Source organism: Arvicanthis niloticus, chromosome 14 (assembly GCF_011762505.2).
Source record: "Arvicanthis niloticus isolate mArvNil1 chromosome 14, mArvNil1.pat.X, whole genome shotgun sequence".
NCBI lineage: Eukaryota > Metazoa > Chordata > Mammalia > Rodentia > Muridae > Arvicanthis > Arvicanthis niloticus.
The window spans coordinates 17,878,427-17,904,417 of NC_047671.1; the positions used below are offsets into that span (position 1 = coordinate 17,878,427).

At 34.6% G+C, this 25,991-nt stretch overlaps 1 protein-coding gene across 2 annotated transcripts in view; it reads left to right on the top strand.

Annotated features, from left to right (window-relative positions):
- The window catches only part of Dcc (DCC netrin 1 receptor), a 1,059,673-nt gene that overhangs the window by 873,601 nt on the left and 160,081 nt on the right, over positions 1 to 25,991 (top strand). For both annotated transcript variants that reach the window (XM_034518676.2, XM_076912482.1), the window contains exons 13-14: positions 5,038 to 5,179; positions 16,365 to 16,475. In XM_034518676.2, the coding sequence (XP_034374567.1) occupies positions 5,038 to 5,179; positions 16,365 to 16,475 (253 nt within the window). The remainder of the gene's footprint in view (positions 1 to 5,037; positions 5,180 to 16,364; positions 16,476 to 25,991) is intronic.

Consider the following 25,991-nt stretch of genomic DNA (forward strand, 5'->3'; position numbering starts at 1 on the left):
GTAATAATTAACAAATTTAACTCTTTACCACCATATTCACTGATACAACCTTGCCCTCTTACTCTGCAGTTTCCCATGTTCCACTTTTTCCACCTTTCACGAGTTGGAATTACATATGGATGGTTTACTCATCACTTGAATGGGTGGTAAGGATCCAAATTAGATCCTAATGTTTGCAAAGAAAATTATTTTTCCACTGATATATATCCACAACCCTCTTTTCTTCTTTTAAGTAATATTAGTAGGAGATTTTGGAGATTATATTGCCAAAGAGAAGCCCAATTATTCTGTAAGTATAAGATGAGAACACTGAACTCAATAGTTAGAAAATCTTCCAGTATTGCCACATCAACCCAAGTTTACATTAATTGACATCTATAACTCAGTAGACTCCACTGGGTAATTGTTAGAAGTGTCTGAAATGGTGAAAGCCAAAAATTTTAGGTGACCATAAATATGAATCTGTGGGTTTTTTTAAATTCTAGTTTTTCGTGCTAGTTTCTAAAACACTTTTAGCAAAGAACATATCATATTTACAAAAATGTGTAGATGTATAGGGGTTAGGGAGTTGGAGACAAGAAGATGGCTGGGAAAGTATGCATTGGCACTTTCTCAGTGTGCATGCTGATCCAAGTTCATGTATCTGCCATTATCTGAGACATTCTTAGTGTCTTAGAAGGGCATATCTTTCATATTTTGCCATCCAATAAATCCCATGTTCTCTAGCTATCAGATATTCCATGACTTGAAGTCGCTTTATATTATAACATTTTGATTTCATTATTACTTTCCTATGGTTGACCTTATTATTATTTTCTATCTTTAAATGTCTTTTTCACCCTTTCCATGATGTTCTGGTCAAATTTGAATGGTGAACTTTTATTAAAGTGTACTTGGCCATATAAGACATAATCAATCTTTGCATCTTGTGCCTTCAAGACAATCTTCTTTAGTTCTTGGCACTCTGCCTTTCATAGTTTATGTCTCTTTATTCTATTTAACCTGGTGAGACATGCCTTGAGTTTTGCTTAGTCCAGTGTTTATGTTGTGAATGAGCAATGACTAGATGAATAAGATTCGTAATGTTGTGAGCTTCCTTTGAGAGGCACTATTAAATTGCAATGAAACTCCAGCTTTAGAATCACAGTATTTTCAGCTTCAATACTGTCTCATTAATTATAGGACACATGATTTTAAGTTACTTCACCACATTACATTGTAGTATAACAGAACAAAAGAAAAAACAATGCATTGCAATTCACAAAATTATCAGGACTATAAATTCATCCTTCATGTAGAGCGTGTACCATTATCCTGTCTAAGGTGGATTAAATATGGAGGTGATAAACACTTAAAAAATATAGGGATCTACTGTCATATTAGAGTATTTATGGAAGGCAATAATCCCAGTAATTCCATGTTCTCCTAAAGATCATTTAACATGTTATATAAGTTAATCAAGTGATATAAGGAATAGTTTATATAATACAGAAGATTATATTTAAAATTTGTATGATTGTTTCATATATTCCAACTGTAAGTTGTGTATTTGTGAGACTCTGATCAATCCTTGCCATTTGTATAGCCTGTGTCTATGAAATGAATAATCACTAAAGCACCGCAATTTTAATATTCATGATTCTTCTGTGGTCTTGGGCAGGACAGTGAAGATTTTGTTGGCCTTTATCCTGTCTTCTTCTTTCAAACCTCACATTGAAAATGAATGCATTTTTTAATTGGCCTTTTATTTTCATTATCTGTTTTTATTAGTAACTTTATAGGTCTTAGTGTCCCTTAAATGTGGTGCTGGCATCTGTTTGTTTGATGTTACACAATACAAGAAGACAGTGATGTGTCTTGTGGAGAATAGGCATTAAGTAAGCTAGGTTGGGTATTAAAGTTCAATTTTAGCCAGTAATATCAAATAAAGTATTTTAAAAGAAAACCACAAGAAGCCCATGTTATAAACAAATTGACATGCATTCTGTAATAAGAGCTGGAAGAAATCCAAATTACTAGTTTCTGTAGCAGTGAAGTTTCAGTATTGAGAATTGTGTTTTCATGAGGTTTTAGTAGAAAATAAATATGGTAAATATTGAAAATCTACTGTTTGCCACATTTTATTATGGTTAGGATACTTAGTGAAGAACCTTATCTTCCATAACTTTATCTGCTTCTATAAAGTATTCAATTATTTTAAAGCAGCAGCTATTTAGTAAGTAAGATAATAATCATTGATAACCCTTTCCTTAAAGAGCAAGATCCTGCATTAGCCATGCTGTCCCAAGACCAAAGGAGGTATAAAAGTATCTTGTGATCCAGACTCAGGAGTCTATTTCCTTATGTATGCTCTGGCTTCTTTCTCAAAGCTGAACATTTATTCTGCTACTTCCAAAGAACAATATTTAATGATTACTTTTATAAATAAATATACATTTTGTCAAAATACCCCATGTTTGTTATCTTTGAAAAGTTAAATAACACCAACAAGCATAGAACAAAACTCAATAAGCCATGAAGAGATGCTAGTTCTGCTTTCATTCATGTAACAAGCATGACATTGGAGTTGAGGAAATTTACATCAGCAGTGGAAGTTAGATTGTACTCCTGTGTAATCAAGCCCAAAGTGTCAGTGCTTCTGCAATTGTCCTGTATTTTATTTTTATAACCTAAGTTTTTCCTATACTTGGATTTAATCAAAAACCAATTATTCAGTATATGTTCTTTTTGAATGTGGTAACTTAGCATATCAAACTATATCAAATTAGTATTTTCCTTTTTGAAGACACACAAACTTATTAAAGTATAAGCAAATGGTATTTGTAAAAACAGTGATACTCAGAGTTGAGCCAGGCAGGTAGTTAAAGTTTACAGGCTTCCTTCACAAGGGATAATACAGTAGGGCCCTTAGGTGATTTCAGTAAATGGTCTCTTTGTGAACCCTGTAGGATGAAAGACCAGACATTGACTGGGCAGTCTGCCTGGACACTAATTCTAGTATCTAATTCCTATGGTCCATCTGCTATAGGATTTGTTCAGACTATTAGATATAGAACAAAACCAGAGAATGCTGCTTCCTATATTATTCATAAGGAAAAGAGAGAGGAGTAGAGGCAGAAAAATCACTCAGCAGGGTAAGCCATAAAGCATTGTTCCCTGAACCTCTTACACTGCTAACCCCTCCCATCTTATCTTGCTCAAAGATGACAACTTTACCATTTTGTGAGTTTTAACTGCCTGTTTACTTTTTGTTTTAATTCATGGTTAACTCAAAGCCACACACACTCATAATCTGTTCTCAAAACCATCAGAATTACTTACAACTTTTCATTTCCTGCCTTTCTTAATCCTTTGGGTCTTTAATTTCAGTGATCAGAATTTTAAGGAATATCCTTCTCTATTTGATTCTTTGTTTTCTATACTGTTGATTTTTAAAAATTTTGTACCCAGACACCTCTCACAAAGATACAGCTACTATATTAATGTGATTCTTTTGCATTTGATCTGTTAAATACTTTTTCATCTTCTTTAAGCTAGTCCCAAGTTCTTCCACCTCTTATAGGTTAGGCTTCTATTAGAAGGTTAAGTAACTTTTTACCATCTTTGTAAAAAGATGTACATATTCTTTTGCATTCTGTGTTTTTTCTCTAATTTTCTATCTCAAATTTGCTGCCTTCCCATTCTCTCATTTATCCCATTTGTACCTGACAGGTTATGAACTAGATTTTAGTGTTTTATCCTTTGTATACAATTTACTACAGTCTTTTTTTTCCTTCTTAATTTTTAAATATATATTTTCATTTATCCTCCAATGTTTCTATAGATTTTTTCATTTTTACTTACATATTTTTCAGGCTTATTTACTATCTAAATCTTCATGTGTTTTCATTATAACAAGGATCGAGCAAGTTATCCTAGATTTCTGGTGTACAATTGTTATAATTTTCAGGGCTCTTTTGTATGTGTTATTATTAATTCTCTCAGGACATTTTATTGTGCACTTATGCCTTCATTTTGTCTCAGTGTGTGTCACAGACTCTGATGGTATCTGATCATATGAAATTACCATTATATATATAAATGAAGTTTTAAAACTCAGACCTGCAAAGGGCAAACACTGGGTCCTGGTGGGACTTTGGTTAAGTTATGGATTCACTGTTGGGGACTCAGGCTGTGTTCTTTTTGTCTAGTTCAAAGTTCTTAATTTTCTGTCATGAAGGGTTATTTGATATTGCCCCTAGCTAACTTAAGTTCCCCTGTGTACTAGATGTGAGAAAAAAATATGGATGGCTCACAGATCTGACCTGATAACCCCTTCCTACATCCTTGCTCACTGGTGTGCCTCTTATCTGAATCTCTGGCCTTTGTGTTCAACAACTCTGAACATTGAGCTCCCTGCTACTCCAGGCAGTAAGGGTTAGTATACTAGCTTGCTGGATGTAAGTAGCTACAGTTTAAATCCTATTGAAGCTTTCCAAGTCATCTCTCTCCAGCAGCATGCCGCCGTACCATGATCAAGTTGTATAGGAAGCAAAAAAGTCCCAGAATTGGGTGATTTTTAAATCGAAATTGGCTTGGTTTTTCAGTAATGTATGTTTTATTTTTAAGTGATTTTAAAATGAAAATTAGCTTGGTTTTTCAGTAATGTATGTTTTATTTTTAAATTCTTAGGCTTAGCTTTCTCGTTTGCCTTAAGAATAAGATATTAACCTGTTGGTATCACACATCTGATATCTCCTGTTCCTGCCTTTCAGTGGATTTTACGATTTAGAATCCCTTATTGTCATTTTAATGATGGTTGCAACAGAGACATAATGTTGCACATAGTCAATCAAATAACATGTATGTATCTGTACTAAAATAAAACTGTTATGTTGCTGTCAGAATATAGGAAAGGATTTCACTTGGAGCCATGCCTGATAATTCTCACTTCTCTGTTTTACTTACACCTGTGCTTGGGTTACATCTCTGGCCCTGCTCAGTTGACTTTCTCTCTTCAATGTCTTAATTTACATTTATTTTATTTTTATTTTACAGAGTATCAAAGTAAGCTGGCTCCCTCCTCCATCGGGAACACAAAATGGATTTATTACTGGCTATAAAATTCGACACAGAAAGACTACTCGCAGGGGTGAGATGGAAACACTGGAACCGAATAACCTCTGGTACCTCTTCACAGGTCAGTGTTCACACAGCGCAGTCTAGCAAGCTTTTGATGAATTAAATGCTTTAGGAATAAAATATACTCTCACTTCAAAGGAACATAGACTTTTTTTTTCCTGGCAGCTGACATTTATTGGCCTGAACAAGAATAACCTTTATATTTTTAACTTTATATGCCCTGTAACGCTTTCACTACCCATTTCCCTCTGTATCATCATCTCAATAAGTGTATCATAGAACGTTTACCTATCTTACTTTTCAGAATCGCTGACTCCGAAACTCTTACTGCCTAATAACTTTTAACTTTATAGTTAACAACTGTTAAAAGGCTTCTAATGAAATGGCTGTATATGTTCCTCTTTGTGGTTCTCCTCCTCATCACAAATGTCAAGATAAAGTGGAAATTTACAAAAAGAGAGAGTGAAGAGGGAGAATGATGTGCTTTCTATAAGTGCGTAAATCTACTTTTGGAGAAATATTGGTGGAATTCATAGGAGGTTAACATTCACTAATTAATATTCATTAATAGTCACAAAACTGGATCCAATTTTCATAAAGACAATTCTCTAATTTGATGACATGAGAAAATAAGGTGTTTTCTTATAGTTTTGTAACTTGGGTGTATGATCACTAATTTTCTAGTGAACAGACTAATGGAAGTATTCTAAACTTATCTCAGTGAAGATTTATACTGAGGAGGACAAGAACAAGTGAACTTGGGAAGTGAGAAAGGGACAGGCAGATATTTTCCTTTAAAAAATAATGATGCAGGCCGGGCAGTGGTGGCGCATGCCTTTAATCCCAGCACTTGGGAGGCAGAGGCAGGCGGATTTCTGAGTTTGAGGCCAGCCTGGTCTACAGAGTGAGTTCCAGGACAGCCAGGGCTATACAGAGAAACCCTGTCTCGAAAAACCAAAAAAAAAAAAAAAAAAAAAAAAAAAAAAGATGCATTATTGAGTTGGGGGGTTGGACTGGCTCTAGGAGGTCATACAAAATGAATATGTAATGTACAAGCGGGTGCACAGCCTCCCTTGTCTGTCACTGGGCAAGTGGCTTACTATAGTGCATTGCTCAAGGCAAGTCCCTGCAAACAGAACTTTTAGTGTGTGCTAATAGGAGCTGTCTTCTTGTTCATCACCACTTTATATGATGGAGGTAGCAAGGCTCAGAGTTTTTATAGGTCTAGAACTAGTTTGAGGCAGGTCTATGGCCTTGAGAACAAAGCAAAGTGTAATGGTTCACCAGAGTGATTCACAGTAGATGCTGAGAAAATTAGAGATGGCACTTGTATTCATTACTTTTCTCAATGTTGTGACAAAGTGCTTGACCAAAATGGCTTAAGACTTTCTTTGGTTCATTTTTGAAGAGTGTAGTGCATCCTATCATGAAGGTATTGTACAGGAATATGAGACTTACATGTGCCTGTGATCAGAAAGACAGAGACAGAAAGAGCTCTATGATTTTCTTATCTGGGGATATAGAACTTACAAAAGAATCACTCACATTCATGACGGGACTGCTTTCCTACATAGCAATTCATTCAAAGTCATTTCCAGAGGTTCGTCTACTGAATGATTCCAATTACAGTCAAGTTAACACTCAAAGAAGATTAATTATCCAAAGTCACCCCTGGCTCAGTCAGTTAAGTGCTTGGTGTACAAGTACAATAATCCAAGACTGGACAGTCAGCCCTAATATAAAAAAAAAACATCAGGCCAGGTGTGAACGCATAATAACTGTAACCCCAGCACTAGGACATGGAAGGGGAAACAGAGCCAAGCAAACCTCTAGAGCTCAGTGGCTACCCAGCATAGTCAATTAATGAGTCTGAGTCTTTATGAAAGATTCTTTCTTTAAAAAAAAAGAAAAAGAAAAGTAAAGATCAATAGAGGAAGATAACTGATGTAAACCTCTGGTCTAAACATATAGAAACACACCATGCACACATGGATGAGCACAGCTGTACACACATAATGTCCATTCCTAGTCTCAATGCCATCTAAATGCATAATTTTAAAACTATAAATTTTTTTTCTACTGGATCTTTAGCAACTTATAAACTTCTTATAATAGAAAATAAATGTAGGGTTTTTTTTGTAAAATTCTCAAAATGTTCATAATACTAACATTGTTCAAAGTCCCTTTTAAGACACAAAGCAATCTTATCCATGAGCTTATCTGTGTAAATAATAATTAACAAATTATTATTATGGAGTTAAAACTTCACTACCCTATACCTTCTTTACTCATTTTTTTGTATATTGAGTATTTTATCCATTAGAATATGATGTCCAGTTAATAGTAAGTTAAGCAATATTTGACCTGTGTCCTATTTATTGTAAAAAATAAAACAGCTTACAATGTTACAGTGAGGTCTCCTATCTTTGTCTATGTCTCAGTCTCTCTGTTTCTCTCTGTAGAATTTATGCACTGTTCTTCCTCCAAACACAATGCTCTCAGAAACAAAACTCAGACTCAAAATACAATTATAAGTACTTCGGCTATATAGCTTTATTTTATTTTAGAACATAGCTTAAATCTATCTCATTTATTTTAATCTACATTCATCTATGTGACTGATTGCCTGTGCTCATGTACTATGTGTTTGTCTTTTCACGTTTTCCTAGGCAAATCTCTTACCTGCCTCGATCACAGAATTTAGTCTCCTCCTTGATGTTGAACTTTCTATTCTATTCTACCCTTTTCAATAGGCCATAGGTTTTTAAATTGACAGGTTATGCATCTATACAATACATAGGAATATCTCTCTCTCTCTCTCTCTCTCTCTCTCTCTCTCTCTCTCTCTCTCTTTCTCTCTCTCTCTCTCTCTCGTGTGTGTGTGTGTGTGTGTGTGTGTTTTAGTAGTAACATGTTTCTCTTTGGCCACTGAAATTTTTAAACACATAGTATGGAAAAATGAAATTATATATTGTGTTATAAGGAAACAAGAGTAAACAATAAATTGCATTCATGCTTTAATGAATAAAATTGTACTTCCACATAATTATAAAAGAGACAATGGGCAGGGAGGAGGTATGGGATGTGGAACAGTTGGAGGGTGGACCAGGAGGGGAATAAAATCTGTAATAAAAAAAAAAAAAGTAAGTGTTTCTATTATGAGAAGGAATTCAAAATATTATCAATACAAGTTCCATGCTAGCACTTTCATGAACTAACAGGTAATGTGGCCACACTGGGTTTATTTTAAGCTTTGTACTTATCCCCCTCCTGCCTTGCTCTTTCTTCACATGACATCTAGTGAGGAGCCCTGCTCTCAGAGTTGTAAATGTATGTGAGAGGCAGGAATAGAGCCACTATTTCCAGTGAACTAGAAATAGACCTGTAACTGTGGGAAATTATCAGTTCTCTTCTTATGTCCCTGCCATCCCTTGCTCTGTGTGTGTGTGTGTGTGTGTATGCATATGAATATGCATATATATGCATGTGAAGGACAAAGTAATATATATAATATATATTATATATCATAAAGTTATATATGCATATATATACATACACACACACACACATACACACACACACACACACACACACATATATATATATATCTTTTATATGCAAAAGATCCAGTGTTGGAATTCTTTGGTGCAAATAAATATTTGGTTCTATTTTTTTTGGTTCTATTATATTTTTTTGCGGCATATAATAATAAAGGATCAACTTCAAGCAAGATCAAGCAGAGAAAGGCAATCACCAAATTCTTAAGCTCCATGGCCAGCATCTAGAACGCCTACAGACATCCTTAGTCTCCATTATGCTTGGGGAGCCTCACACATCCAACTTTTCTACAAGCTGCAAACATAGCTGCTCCTTTCTTACCTGGTCTATTTCTTGCCTCAGCTTTCCACATCACTAATGTCTCTGGCATAAGCAACATTCCAGCTCTCTATTGCTTTAATTTTCCCCTCTACAGCTTAATGCAATAGAATTACACTCACAGCCCAAGATTTCCCCCACAAAATCTAACTCTTCCTGCCACAGGTTGTCTCAGTAATTTTCTAGGACCTTGGTTGTAACCTCCATGGTATTCTTACTCCCTCTTTCATTTTGCATGTTTAGAAAAACAACAGAACATAGAGAGCACTGCCTGCTATCAGCTACAGATCCATTCTGAATGCCATCTGCCACAGCTATAGTGGTAGCTGCGTACTTTGGCAACTGAGCCCCCTGCAGTGGGTGTTTTGCTCAAGGAAACCCTTTAGCACAATACCCAATTCATGCTCTCTTTTCTATTGAACTTGCAATTTTACAACTTGGAACCCCTGATGAATTGCCTTCAGGACACCTTTACTGTTTTCCAAGTGCATAATAGAAGGGATTTTTTTTTTAAGTGGCATCAGTCTCTTTAACAATTACAAGCTTCCATTTTCAACCTGGCTTGATGGCAAGTTTAAAAATTCAGAAAATTTTACTGATGAAAATACACATGTTAATATTCTTCCTGTCTCTGACTGTGTCTCAGTATCTCTGTGTATGTCTGCTTGTCTCTGTCCCTCTCTGTCTCTTTCTGTGTGTCTCTCTCTATCTCTGTGTCCCTCTGTCTCTGTTTCTGTTTCTCTCTGTTTCTCTCTCTCTCTCTCTCTCTCTCTCTCTCTCTCTCTCTCTCTCTCTGTGTGTGTGTGTGTGTCTCTGTCTCTCTGTCTCTCTCTCTCTCCAAGACACATCATAGATTCTGTACTCTCTGTGTTCTCTTGACATAATAAACCTATTTATTCCATTTACCTTTAAATTTGGCCTCACTATATTTTTCAGGAGATGGGCAGAAATTAGCCAGATTTGGGGCATAACATAACATGAAAGGCATCTAGCCCAGCTCCCAGTAGAGTCTTTGTTACCTCCAGAACCATCACAAGCACAGACTAGGTTTCTCTACTGGAAGAGCAATCCTATAGGAGAATATGATATTTGCACACTCTTTCCAGAATTGCTTGGCTTTTAATATCCAAACGCTCTCTATCCTTCATCTCTAAGTTTTTCTATGTCTGTTCAACAAACCAATTTCAGATGCAAAGAGATCAGTTTTATCACATTGTCTGCCAACAAACAGGGACAGTTGCTGTATCAGTTACTTTTCTCGATGCTGTGTCATACATAACACTTGACAAAATAATGTAAGGAAAGGAGGGCTTATTCCAGCTCGCATTTTCAAGGTAGAGCCCATCCTGAAAGGGAAATTATGGTAGCAGAAACATGAGGTAATGGTTGCAGTGTGTTCCCATCCAGAGAGCCGAGACAGGAGGATGCTTGTGCTCAGGTCCTTCAGTCTGAGACTGCAATCGATGGGATGGCACCACCTGTATGCAGGGTGGCTCTTTGCACCTCAGCTAATCTTTTCCGGATGTGCTGCCAAGATATTCTCAGAGGAAGAACTCCCGTGTGATTCTAAGTCAAATAGAGCTGAAAATGATAAGCCATTGCAACAGGAGAGCATGTGATTGTGTGATTAGGGGCGAACTAAACGTATTTTGTAGTAAGTGGAATTATTGATATTCTATTTGAATCTACCTATGTCTAGTGAATAAACTATCACTGCCAATGGAGAGATTAACCACTTAATTTTTCCTCTAGACAAGTTACATAGCAAATGTTATTTAGAATCATCACACACACACACACACACACACACACACAGAGACACACACGACATACCGCTTTGTCTTTTCCTTAGCCTATAATCTTTGATTTCAAAATAACATAGTTTGTTCCCATGGAAATATTGCCTGTATGATATCATTGTAATTGTGAGACTGTTTCCAAGGTAGACTATAGAATATAATACTGCCTATTTTAAAACTATACAGAAGCCTACGTGGGCATTGTTGAAGTTAAAAGCCAGATATAATATCCAATATACTATTTACAAAGATTTGAAAAAGTCAAGCCTATGATATAGTTTCCTTAGCCATGAAGAAGTAATATGAAGGATAAAAATAACTGATGTTAAAGTAAGACTTATATGCTTGATAGAGCTTGTGGATCACCATATGACATGTGGTCACTTTGAGAAAAATAAAACTTTTGAAAAATCTTACAGAAAATGTTTTAATATGTCTAAGATTTAATATTAGACATACAGAGGCATGAGGAAATTTCATTTCTCCTTTATATAAAATACAGAGGGTTGGTTCCTTGACACTTTTTTGTCAATGAATTTTTTTGGTCACATGAAACATTAAAAACATGAAATAAACTCTGTTTATAAAATAACCGATGGGCATAGAACAGAGACACTACTGGAAATTCAATTCAAAACACTCTAAATTGCCAATAAACATGATAAAATGTTCAATCTCATTTGCAAGTAGAGAAATAGACATTAAATTAGTGATTATTTTCTTTGAATGTAGTAACAATGATAAAAGTAAGTGGCAGTAGATTCAGGAAGCACACGAGTAACAGGAATTTCCATACTCTGAATAACATCCTAGAATGTCATAGAAAACACTGTGTATATGTATTATATGCACATGTACATAAGCATATATGCATTGTGAGTTAATTTTTTTTCCACAGAGATACAAAACAGACCCAGTTTTTCAAATTTTAGGATGTATTCCAAGGTATAATTCTATTTTTACAATACTTTTAAACAAAAGTAATGTAGCTTAGAGCATAACTATTATAGAAAATAGTCTTTAAAATTATAAACAACTTTAGCTAATAGACTTTTAAAAAATCAGTCATATCTTATTCATTGAAAGTTATGGGGAATAAAAAAAATAACAAGTCACACGTTAAAGATTTAAACATTATCATTTGTATTGTGCTCACTTAAATCCAGAATGATTTTGTTCTGTCCAAAGGATATGTCTGCAAGTGTGCTTGAATGCTGATATTCCTACAGTATACAAATTTGGGCAAGACGCTATTCAGACAATTACAAATCTGTGATTATTTTTCCCTCAAGCACAATCATTTTAAATTGCATCCTTTAATAAAATGTACTCAAAGATAAATAATTCATCTCTAAATCTTTATTTCTCTGAACTGGGTAGGATACTAAGTACATCTAATCAGCATGGAGTAACTCCTCACTACTCCAGCTTATTACCCTACTACCCAATGGAAAGACAAGATATGAATTAAATAGCTTATTACTAAGAATGGTTTATAACTATATGCCTATTTAAGGGTTTGAAAGAATCTGAATTCAAAAATGTAGCTTTTATTCCCACTGTTACATCTTTGTGGCAAAAATAAGTAAAATACATTTGGGAATTTAAACATAATACAATCAAAAAGATAAGTCACTGCATCTGCTATTAACCTCAAAAAATGTCATGCATACTTCTTTTTGTGGCTTGAACTGAAGCAATAAAAACAGTCAGTAAAGCATATTTGAAAGAGCTTTTGCCTTTTTCTTCCATTTCTCATGGCTCATACTCAGGAACAACTGTTATTTTTATAGACAATTTGACCATGTTTTCAAAAGCATTAATAAGCCAGCAAGTACTGCACACTTAAAGATTTAATGTGGTTTAGGTTATCCTGTATAACATATCTAGGAGCTGATATTCTTATAGTTAGTAAGTAGAGTCATTGATTTTCAATATAAATCCAGTGTTGTAAAATGTGCAGGAGTTGACCCCAAGTTTTCAATGCCTAGAACATACATAGATGTATTGATTTGGATGTGAAAAATTGGAAATGCTTTAATTCTTTCTTTTTGTATGATATAATTGAAGGGTAGAAATGGATTTTTTATTTACACAGCTGTATTTGTTAGACAGGTGTTTTTGTTGTGTTCTATTTTTTTTACTATGATAATGGGACATCTGCAATAACAAAGTAATTCATAGTTCTAACAAGGATGTCAAATTGCAGGCATCAGTCCTGTGGAAACCCATAGGAACTAAATTTGAAAGTGATGTTTTTAATTTGTGAGTGATTTTCTGGAAAGGTTATTTGACACTGAATTTAAGAGAGTTCTCATATTTCATGGCCTATATAGAATAACAGTAATGATAAACATGCATCGATATTTTATGGGCTGAAAAGTGGGAAGAGCATAGCAATTTTCTAACAAGGATAACATGAAAGCAATCATGCTGCTTGAATAAGATATACATCTCCATATGGTGTATAAAATTAGACATCAAAGAGAGAAATTATAGTGGTTAAAGACTCCAAGTTTGAAGAGTAACACTAGTCAAGGATCATCTGTTTTAGTGATAGAATTTTTAACGCAGGATAGATATACAATACTTTCTTCACAGTGACTTTATTCCCTAAAGTCTTTGCACTCAAACATAGACTCACAGACATACAGAAGACTGAGCTGAGCTTCACAGTGCTCCCACACATAGTAGAACTGATGTGATACATGATGGCCAAAACCTTCTTTTCTGTTTTTGTTTTTAACAGAGATACAGAGATACAGTTTACAAAGAATGGTCTGAGATGATTATAATACAACCTGTATCTCTGAAGCAGAACTTGGCATCCAAGTGTAGAAATTCTGTTTCAGAGAAATCCAAGGTCTGAACTTAAAACCTCTCCTGATGTGATTGCTTGAATAGTATTCATAACTTAAGACTACACATGTACTGGAATACAATCCACAAGATCTCTGTCTGGAAACATTTGATTAGTGCTCCAATCAGTGGAGATCATAGCCCACCCAGCTGGCACAGAATGCTAGTGATGACAGATGGCCTTTGAGAGCAGTTGTCGCACAAAAGATTGATACCATTGCTTGCTTGTTCATTGTGAGCAAGAGTGCAGCAAAATTTCTCCCTAACGTGGGAAAATATACTCTTGGGAATTTCAACTCAGTCTCAGAAAAGACCTCTATCAAAGCCATTACTTTCTGTGATTTGGGTTAACATGACTTCCTGGAGCTCTCCCCTTATTCATCCCAAAATTTCTTCGGGAACTTCGGCAACACCTCTTCTTAACAATCAACAGTGGTGTTTATGAACGGGTACCAAAGTGAAATGATTATAAGCTTCCTTGAGGGATGACAAAAATCCCATGTTCCCAAAAGTCTTATTGTAACCATGATTGTATTGAATATTGTATTTCAACCTGATATTTAATTTGCATTAATTATTGTTGTGCTCATTCAGTGTTATTGGATTTGTCAGGCTGTTTGTATGAAAATCTTCAAGGTGCCAAGCACTTTAGTATAGTTTTGGGTAGAGAGTTAAAACATTAATGTTAGCAATAGCGAATCACCAGTAGCAATTTCAGGTACAGTACTTCTCCATTTTATAAAACTAGAAGCTTCTCTATGAAACAAAAGATCTCTACCAAACTTTTGTGTAGATGAATTTAGCAAATGGATTTCTCCATATGTGAAACTTTCATGTAAGCCTTAAAGTATCTGTTCTTAAATATCATCTGATTGACACTACTCCCTATGAATAGGTATTTAGAAATGATCTTGCTACAAATTACTCATCTTTTGGTGAATTTATACAATCATCACATAATATAAACATCAACCCACAGTAATCTATTTTACTTAATGTTTCATATGAAATAGTAATACTGTTTCATGTTGTCAGAGAGAAAAATAGAAAACAAAATTAGACAGCATTCTAATTTCTATAAGAGATTTTCAACTATTTGAGATCTAAAACTAAACAATTTACGTTGAGTTTTTATTGTCTGATTAATGACCTATGTTTTCTTAAACAGTATTGACACATAGGAACTGGACAAAATACTCAGGTTCACGATGACATTTTCTTATGTGTGTAGAATGTATACATTTCTACTATTACAATTGGATTGCACTAACTAGGGGGTTCCTAAACAAGAGTAGGTAATTCTGAAGGCTATGACCATAACACCAGAGTATGAGAGTCATCTCATGAAGGACTATGAAAATGCAAACAATTTAAAAAAGAAAATTGGGCCAAATTCATCATTCATATCAGGAACTAATTTCTTCAGTAACTAATCCTCTTGCCACAGGAACATTCATTCATGGATGATGGCAAATGTTTCATTTAATTTCATCTTAATGTTCCGTCTAAATGTAAACAAAAATGACAATTAAAATTTAATGTGAGTTTTTGTGGATACAGTTAAAACAGGGCAACAAATATTATTTGTTTTTTAAATGCCTTTGAGACTTGGAGAAAAGAATGGGTTTTTACATCCAAATCTTAAACCCATTAAATGATAATTTGTGGGTCCACTCTAATTGTAATTTCTGTTATTTCTAAAATAATCTTCAATGCCAGTACTGTGGATAATATAATGCACCCAAATAGTTATTGAGATTGACAAAAATTCTCTCTAATATGGGAACTGTGGTAAGATATACTGGAAGGGTAGCTATAAAATCAGAGCCCACAGAATCAACTGACTGGGACACATTGGGACACATAAAGAAAAGAGATCCTGTAGGAGTCTGCCATAGGTCCCAGTCATACATGTTATGGCTGAGTAGCTTGGTGTTTGTGTGGGGATCATAACAGTGGGATTGGGTTCTTCACTGACTCTTCTGACCATCATTGAGAACCTTTTCCTTTTATTGGTTGGCCTTGTCCAGCCTTGATGTGATAGTATCTGCATGCTCTTACTGTAGCTTGTTATGTCCTGTTTGGTTGCTGTGTCTGGAAGTCCTGCTTTTTTTTTCCTGAGGGGAGGCATATGGTGGGAAGTGGATCTGGGAAGAAGTGAAGGTAGGGGGAGAAACCGGAGAGAGGGGAGGGAGGGAAAACTATAGTCAGGATGTAATATATGAGAAGAATTTTTAAAATGAAATTGTGTTTATTTTCTTCTAAAATTCACTTTCTCTGGTTTCTTCTTCCTTGGCCTCCTGTAGCCTAATCACTGACCTTGAGTGAATGATGGAGTGTAAATGGATAAGTGGACTGTTTTTGATTTATAGGCAGGGCTCCTCAGAACAGTGAGGAAAATGACTCTTGCTATTTTTGATTATTTCTTCATCATTCATATTTTATATTCTGCATTTACCCTGAGGCTGTTTTCAATGATACATTTTTATAAACTGGAAAAAAATGCACAAAAATTTAGAGTTTATTTATAATTTTAGTTCCTGCTATGCTATTTCTCTCCTTGTAATCAACATAACAATACTTATCAAAACAATCATAATAATTAAATCATGACAACTATTGTCATAATTTTTTCTAGAGCTTTGAAAACCCAGCTGGAATTTCTTACTGTTCAGTAATATATTTTTCTGGTGGAATTTTTTTCCATAGGATTGGAGAAAGGGAGTCAGTACAGTTTCCAAGTGTCAGCCATGACTGTCAATGGTACTGGACCACCTTCCAACTGGTACACAGCGGAGACCCCAGAGAATGATTTAGATGGTAAGACCCCAGTTTTCTAGTTCCTAGTAACCTCAGCTTTATTGATCTTATAAGAAATTTGATGAACTTGATTTCTAAAATATTTGTTTTGTGTCTATCTTCAGATATAAAATTATACAAAGTACCATTCCTGAACAACCCACAATAATACTTAAAGATAGTCTAGTGGCACTGACTATGCATTCATTAATGGTTCTCAGTTGCATTTTGTGCAACTTGAATATTTTACTTGCTTCTTTACTTGTGTGTGTGTGTTTGTGTGTATGTGTATGTGTGTGTAATTGTAAGTTAAGATATTGAAGTTTATATAAAATTTGTGTAACAATAAATTAAGCATAAGCAGGAATCATAAAATCACCAGGTGAGAAATTGTTCTTGATGTAAAAGTGTCATAGTTGAATAAAAAACTTAAGAAAACTGAGTAAAAGGAATGAAAACTGAAGTTCAAGTCATAAAACACATAGATGCCACATGTAACGTAGATTAAAATAAAATCTAATAAGTAATGAAAATAGGAGGGATAGAGAATAAAATATGTATACTTAATATTAGGCATTCAAAATTAGGACCAAGCAAAACTGGACTAAAATTAAACTCCAGCTATGTGTGGAAAATTTTATCATACAATAATGAGCCATGGAAAAGTTTTAGTTCTTAAGTTTGGACCTAGAATTATCTGAGGAAAATTAAAGGATAAAAAATATGTAGGTCTTTTCTTTCCTCCTCTTTTTCCATCCCTTAGAGAATAAGATAATCTTATTCTATTTTATTCCAATACACTCAAATATTTTCTCCTAGATCCTTAAACTCTTTTCTACTCTTTTACTTATCTTTTCCTTCTATAATAAGCCATTATTCTGCATATTTTACAGATTTGATATAATGAACTACTATAATGCCATATTAACAATGGGCAGATGTTTTTTCCACAATAGTGATAATCACAGCCATGGCCATGTGGTACTACACCTACTGTATCAGTTCCTTTTCTCATTACCTTGACCTTGGCAGGCTAACTCAGGATGAGAGTGAGTTTGAGGCTAGCATAGTCAACAGATAAAGACCAGCAAGACCCTACTTAAAGGAGAATGGACCTGTTCTCTCTTAAGTTCTAAGCTCTTATAGAAATGTTAGTATGAGAAAAGGTGCAGAAGAGCTGGTAAAATTGCAATAGCAGTCAGGCAGCAGAACACAAGCAGGATGAAGACTCAGGATCTACCCTTGTGAGTCAACTCCTCCTATAATGTTCTAAGAAATAAAACTTCTACAATCTCACCAAATAGCTGAGAATCAGACAAACATGCACATGCACACATACACAAAGGTTCAACACACACACATACACACACACACACACACACAGTGCTTCTATACACACACACACAGAAACAGCTTCTACACACACACACACACACACAAGAGCTTCTGGATGCCATTTCAACTACAAACCAAAATATCCATTGAAAAATAGTTTACAAAAACATGCTCCATAACAATCGTGGTGTGCTGTTCTAAGGATCAAATACTGTCTGTAGAAGAAAGACATAATATTTTCTTCATGTTCAAAGTTTAACAGACTTAAAGGCTACATTGTAGATAACCATTAGTAAAGAGTAAATCAGGTTGAATTTTCATAGAATCCCAAAAGCCAACATTTATAGATGTATAAATGAGGAAAGAGAGTTTTACATTAAAACCAAAACTTGAAGCATGTCATTTTGATGACTGAGTATAAATACATCCTTTAGGAGGCTAGCTCAGGAGGAGAGTGAGTTTGAGGCTAGCATAGCCGACAGGTGGAGACCATTTAACCAAAACAACACCACCAAAAATAAAACTAGTACTGAAAGACTAATGATAATTTTCTATAAAGTACATATCAGTAATTGAGCATAAGGGGCAGAGAGTGAACAAATGCAGGGTTTACTAGAGCACAGTCAGCATAATATTACAGTATTGAACTTAAACGAAAATGAAGACTGAGGCATATTAAGTTTGTACATAAGCTGGTTCTAACTGACAACACTAAAGTTTGACCGGATTTTGAATATTTTGAAAGTTTTATATATTAATATTTTTCTTTAACTGGATAACTTACTTATACCAAAAGCATCATTGAGTTTTAACGTATTATAATTATAATTGCATTTTGAAAAGATTGAAGTGAAGTACTAAAATGTACTTGCTGATCACTGACATAGATTAGGCCAACACTAGAAGTTTGCAATAAATAACTGTAATAAAATATTGACTACTGTTATGTAATTGTCACAAAGTCCAATTTCACAGGGTTCATATTTCATTAATAGATTTGGGAATAGTTTATATGTATGTTTGTGTTAAAAGTAGTTCTTTTTTTTTTTTTTCAGGCCAAACAATAAAATGCCCGCTCTCAAAGGAGAGCATTTTATTCAGTTAGACATGGTTAGCAACACATGTTTTTAAAAAACAAAGAAAAGAGCAGGGCTGAAGTGATGCTGAACCATTAGACTGTATGCAGCTCTTACAGAGAATCTGTCTGAGCACCGACATTGGGTCACACACAGTCACCTATATTTCCAGCTCCAGAGGCATTCAACACTTCTGACATTACTAGCACGTCCAATTCAGTAGCACATAGCCACTCACATACATAAAAGCAGACACATCATTTAAATTAATAAAATTATTTTTTAGAAAAGAAAGAATTATAGAAAAAAATAAAGGACAAGAGGATATCACTTTCTATAGGAAAAATGTCTCAGTAAAACATAGTCCAGACTATAAAAAAGTGAGGGGTAGTCATGTGGGTATATCAGACAGCAGTCTTCTGCCATAAAGAAAATCTGATGTCCAAAAACTGGAGCTCCATTTGCATAGAGATCAGAGAAATTGGACTTATAATTATGAATGCTACCTTCTGTTTTATTTCAAGAATTGTATGTAGGTCATGAGCAGAGTTAATTTTTCTATTATACATCAGGAATAATGTTCAAAGTTTTGTGCTATTCTTTCTGAATCCTCTAATCCACATTCATGAAGTAAATATTATTCATTTTAGTTCAAAGAAATATAACACCCTAAAATTAACTAAATTAATGAGGTCAGCTAGGAACCCACAGCTTGCACTCAAGGTCTAATTCTGTGAATCCATGCCCAGTGCTCAGTGTGAAGTCTCTACTGGCCCCACAACTGTGGATGTAGGTAGAAATTTATGAGCTACGGTGACTCAAGGCGAACGACTCTAAGAAGTGAGATCATATCATTTACCCCAACCCAGAGGCCATATCTCTTACTGGAAGGAGTTAAAATAAATGGAGCAGAGGTACAAGAGGTCCTATAAAATACCCAGAATGGAAAGGCCTCTGCACTTGACTTATACTCTCTTTCCCTGACTGCGAGTGAATCAAATTTCAAGTGGATCCAATGTAGAAAATCACAGCTTTTTGGGTGGAATACAGTGTTTCCTCAATTACATGCTTCCTTTCATACTGGTGGTTTCTCTGTTTAATCCACTTCATACCTCGTGTGTAGGCATTAATGGGAATATTGTTCTCATGAGCGGAGCCATATTAAAGGCTTATGCTTGTTGAGTTTTTCACATTCTACCTTCAAGTTGGTCTCTCTTCTCCATGCAGTGTTCCTCCTTACATTTGGCTTATTTCACTACTTTTGCAAGCATTAGGAAATGCAATTAAGAACCACTAGTGTGTTGAGTCATGGGGAGCACAAACAAGAAACTGGTAAGAAAGGCTCTACTGATGCATAGATAATTTTTGCACTGACTGGAAACTATTTCATTAAAATGAGTAGAACCGGAGACGGGTGTTTTGACTAGTATGATTAAACAGAAAAGCTCTCCAATATTAGTTTAAAGCATGTTTAGTATATTACTGCAACCATAAATGGTTTGAAAATTTTATGCTCATTTATGTGAATGTTGCTCTTTTGTAAGGTTTAATTATTTTTATTTTCTGTGCTTAAGAGTTTGCCGTCATGCATTGCATATATGTGTGTACCACATGCCTGGTACCTGTGGAACAATATAAGTATTGGGAATCAAAGCAAAGTCCTCTGCAAAATTACAAAGTTCTTTTAACCACTAAGCTGTTTTTCCATCTCTGTGAAAGAGTACTTTTGCAGTCCTTTACTGTAACACAGTTTAATATTTTTCTTTCTCTTCTACAAATTCATCTTGATTATTGGTGAAACAATTCTAGTTTTTTTTTTTTTTTTTTTTTTTTTTTTTTAAAAAAAAGGATGCTAGAGAAAATGGTACTTCTTGATCCAAGGATGCTACAAACATTGATATCAGATTGTTTGAGGCATAAAGGAAACTAATAGTGTTTAGAAAATTTAGCTATAAGAAAGTAAGACAAACTTTACTTTCTCTATGAAACAGTGTTTTATTCGCTGTAAGAAATTAGACATATTAGTCTTAAAGGCTTCTCATTATATTGATCCATGATGATACTTTTTAAATACCTAAAAACAACTTTGAGCTGAATTCGTTCTGATTATCATTTCATTGCATCATTCAAGTGTAAAAGTCTAACCCTTAATATAAATAATTGTATTAATAAATGGGCCAACTTGATAGTCACCACGACAGTACCCAGTATTCACTCAAACATGCCCATATGCAAATACACCCACTCATATTCACATATACATAATTTTATAAACATTTAAGTAAAACATATTTTATTTAAATATTTATCTCATTGTCATTAATTCATATAAATGCTTAAATTATAAAATCACATGAAAATGACTTTTACTCCAGTATTCAGAGCTGATGTTGGGAAGCTTTGAGTGAAAATTATTCGAAGGAGGAGGAGGAGGAGAAGGAAGAGGAGGAGGAGGAGGAGGAGAAGAAACTAGAATTTCTTTGATTTCCCTAAATTATGGATAAAGGAGAAACAGCCAGTTTGAAAAGCATGGAAAATGGAAAGTCTGGATTACATAGTGAAAGGAGTGGAAGAAACCTGGGCCATTAGCACTCTTAGCATATACCTGCTATTTAACCATCTCTATTCCCAATTCTCCTAGGGACTCCCAGAGTGATACATTCCTGACCATGGCTCTGAGCCTTGAGTCCCTAAGCAGAGGCAGTGGCAATTGCAGATGTTTTAGCCACGCCTCTTTCCTTTCTTGGACTCTGATGCTTTTCTTTCTTTCACTAGTTGACTTAATCTGTGAAAATGAGCAGTGACTTGGAGAGCTACGGTAATCCTCATGGATTGCCCTTTTAATTAGGATGTTTTGTTAAAGTAATTATAAATCCAAACTGCACTGATTGTTCAAGGTTCCCTGGAAATCACTTTGCTATTACTGGCAGCTGGGAAGTTCTGAAATATTTATTTTGAGCCTCAGATTTTCAGCTTAAGAAATCCAAGAACATTAGAATTCACCAAAGTTCTTTTGTGCATGCCTTATGTAAAGAAATGAGACAATTTGTTGATGAAATTCAGGGAGGTGACCTTCTGAAAATTGAGTCTGGAGAGTGCCATACACCATTAATGATAATGTGATTTATATTAATTCTTCACCACAAAGTGGAGTTGCCTGGTTAACAAAATCAGAACAATTCAGAGATTCCTACAAGTATGACAATGATACAGAAAATAAAAAACAACAACGGAGGGGTCTGGGACCTACTCTAACTTCCTGCCCCAAGGAAATAGATAATTTTCTCTATAGTTATGAAGATGGATCCACTAGTTGTTTGTTTCATTGCAGATAAGACAAACAAAGGCAACTCAGTACACTGGAACAAGCAGAATCCGTGACAATATCTGAGGGCATGGATAGAGAACAAGCATATATTCAAGCTTAGAAAGAAGAGACATTAGATATTAAAACTATGATATTTAGTTAAGAATAACATTATGGAGTGGAGTGATAGCTCAGTAGTTAAGAGCATTGTCTGCTTGCCTGGAGGTCCTGAGTTCAATTCCCAGCAACCACGCATTGGCACAAAACCATCTATCCTAGAGTCTGATACACTTCTGATATGAAGGTATCCATACATGAGAGCATCTACATATAAATAAAATAAATAAATATTTTTAAAATAATAATCTGATAAAAATATCCCTTAGAAGAATTACTAAATAGGAAAATGTGATTCTTAGTAAACTGAAAAATTTAGAGAAAACAAAGATCAGCAGAGAACATATGAGTTCTGATGTTCTGTAGAAAGCTCATTCCTCAAAATCTGAGCAGCAATCCCCTGGAACCCTGGACTTTTCATGTCAGAAGATACTTTGTAGGTATGAGTGATGCTGAATTCTGAAATGGGCAGTTTATCATTCATCATTGTGGACCCTGTTTAGTTATTAAAGTTCTTATATGAGAGAGACAGGAATTCACAAGTGAGAAGATATTCCAGAAAATGCAGATTGAAATAAAGCAATTCTACAAATTAAGGGAGGATAAGCTTTTAGATGTAGCCGCAGTTGACAGTGATGAATCTATAATGCAACTTATACTCCAAAGATTCAGGAACATTCTAGAAGAAGGAGCAGAAAGATTCTATATATAAAAGGAAAGCTGCACCCACGAACTTAACACTATAAGTATAGCAGTAATTTGGTTAATCTGCTCTCATCCCTGCTGGCTGGCTGCAGCTGCCCAAGTTCCTCAGTGCCCACCCAAATGCTCTGGATTCTGGAATGAAAGACACACACATCCAGCCTTCTATTTTAATATGCCTTCAACAGTGAAATGGCTAGGCTATTCCCAAACTTCCACATTGCTAAAGCCTACCCTCTGAATACTCCTGAATTATTACTTACTAAAATATATATTCTGTCTTTGCTCCCCTAAACCCAATTGGGTGGGGCAGTACTTGGGGCCACTCTTCCCTGGCTCTTACATGGTTGTATACCTCTCCAGCTCTCAAGCCTGATACTTCTACTTTCTTGCCTTGACAATTCTCCCCTTTCCTCTCTCAGATATTCCTTGCCCAGGAACCTCAAGTCCCGCCTCTGTCACCCTGCATAGCCATCTGCTATACAGTATGGGGACTTCTGAATTTTGATTAAATATTTTTTTTTGCATTATGCTACGGTTAGGTTTGGCTCCCATAGACTCAATGTGTTTGAACAAGCCTATGAGAAAGTTGTAGTTTGAATATACTTGGCCCAGGGAGTAGCACTATTAGAAGGTGTGGCATTGGTAGAATAGGTGTGGTCTTGGTGGATTAGGTGTGGCCTTGGTGGAGGAAGTGTCTCATTGTGGGTGTGGGCTTTAAGACCATCCTCTGAGCTGCCTAAAAGCCAATCTTCTCCTAGTGGCTTTCAAATGAAGATACAGAAATCTCACCTCCTCCTATATCAGACTTGTTGATAATTGACTGAACCTCTAAACCTGTAAACCAGCCCCAGTTAAATGTTGTCATTGAGTTATTTTGGTCATGGTGTCTATTCATAGCAACAGAAACCCTAACTAACAGATAGGGAACAGGAACTCAAAGTCATTCTTGTACTACATAATGATTTCAAGACAATCTTGAGCTAATGAGAGATGCTGTCTCAAAAATAGGTAAATAAATAAATAAATAAAATACATAAATAAATTTTAAAATTTAAAATAGAAATGTTTGACAAGCATCAGACATAAACAGTACCCTTAAGCAAATATTGAGTTAGTTGTGGACAAGCATCAAGATGCATCATGACCAATGAATATTCATGAGACTTCCTACAGGTACTATAGTTAGAGTTGACAATACAAAATATAGACAACAGATGAAATTCCTCATTTCACAAAATTTATCTCATTAAGCAACTTAAATTCATATCCCCTAAATTTTATTTATACATTATATAAATTTTTAAGCGCATATATATTTTTGTAGATTCATTATCAGGAATAATCATATATATGATTATATGTGCTATATTGTATCATTCAAACTTAACATTGTTTTCTTTTTTCAATAATTTAAAGACTATATATTTACTTTATATCCTCATCATATTATAAATTCCACCAACTACCACCAGTTACTTCATAAATAACATGAATCAGAGCACTGTGAAGAACCATATATGACATATGAGTTTATTACTCTTGTCATTGGCCATGATCCTTCTTGCCTGTTCTGACATACTGGTAAAATGGAATTTTTTGTTCTAAAGTTTGTTCTAGCATCTATCTTTATATTATAATGGCAGTGTGATTTAAATTATTAATATGTTCATTTCTCCTGTTTTCATAAACTAAAATCGTTTGTATAAATGGCAAAATAATATTCATAGAATTCAATACATCTTTCAGAACTAAAAAAAATTACAGAAAATTATACAGAGAGTTTAGCCAGCATAATTAAAATATGAACAAAATTAGAGAATTACAATTATCTTTTAAGTCATGGATAAATATTAGAGTGTTGCTATGAATAATTGGATTTAAGTTCTTAGGTCACATTAAACACATGTGTTTATGTTTTTCTAAACTAATAATCCATAATACTATGATACCCACATGTCTGTAAATAGATAAACATTCTTTCAAAGAATACATTGCTCCAAAAGAAAACGAAAAGTATGTTGAATCCTAAAAGAAATATTTAGGGGCTGATAAACAGGCAACTTGGCTTAATATTTTCTTTATAATACTAATACTTAATAATATTTTTAAAAACAAATTTTTATTTTTGACAAATACCAAAGTTGTACTTTCTTGGTGATATTATTTTAACTAAAGCTTGTATCATAAGAATGTAAGTGCATATAAGTAAACAAGTATAAGTTATTATAAGGAGTGGGCTTTACAACTGGAGGAAAAGCATATGTTCATCTGGGAAATTACCTTGGTTCATGTCGTATTTGATGGGTGAAGAAAAAATTCAAGTGCTGTGTCGGGAAATAAAATTTTTCTCATGGACTTTGGTAGAAGCCATTTATGACAGTGAGTTGATCCTTCAAAAGCAGGCTTAACAAAAACAGACCTCAGCTGTAGTTATAACACAATTTAAGACCAAGATTTTTACATTCTATAATTTAAATGGAGTTCATTTTTTACAAGGAATGGGGTAGCCAAAGCCAAAACTAAATTTTCTAACAAAATGAAAATCATCTTCAGTTCCTGGCCAAGTGGCGGTTCAAAATCTCAGACCAACAGTTTATAAATGAAAACAGAGCTTATTTAGATTTGGAAAAATATCTAAAATTCTGAGTACTTGAGACCTGTTTGTAGCCACCACAATCTTTTTCACTTGTTCATCAAATGTTTGATTCCTCGTGATATGATTTGGTGAAATGATTACTAATTCTGTAACAAAAACACAAACAAACACATAACACAAAACACAAATACATAAAAACACATACATACACTCCAAAACAAATAAACATAAATAAAGCAAAAAAAAAGCAAACAAAAAGACCATAATTGTCATTAAGTTTGAACTGTACTCAAATTATTGTGTAATCAGGGGAGACTAACTTAACTTCTCCAAGACTTAAGCCTAGTCAATTATAAAGAAGTTATAAGAATTGAATGTATCTCAATAGCCTTAATGAGAAT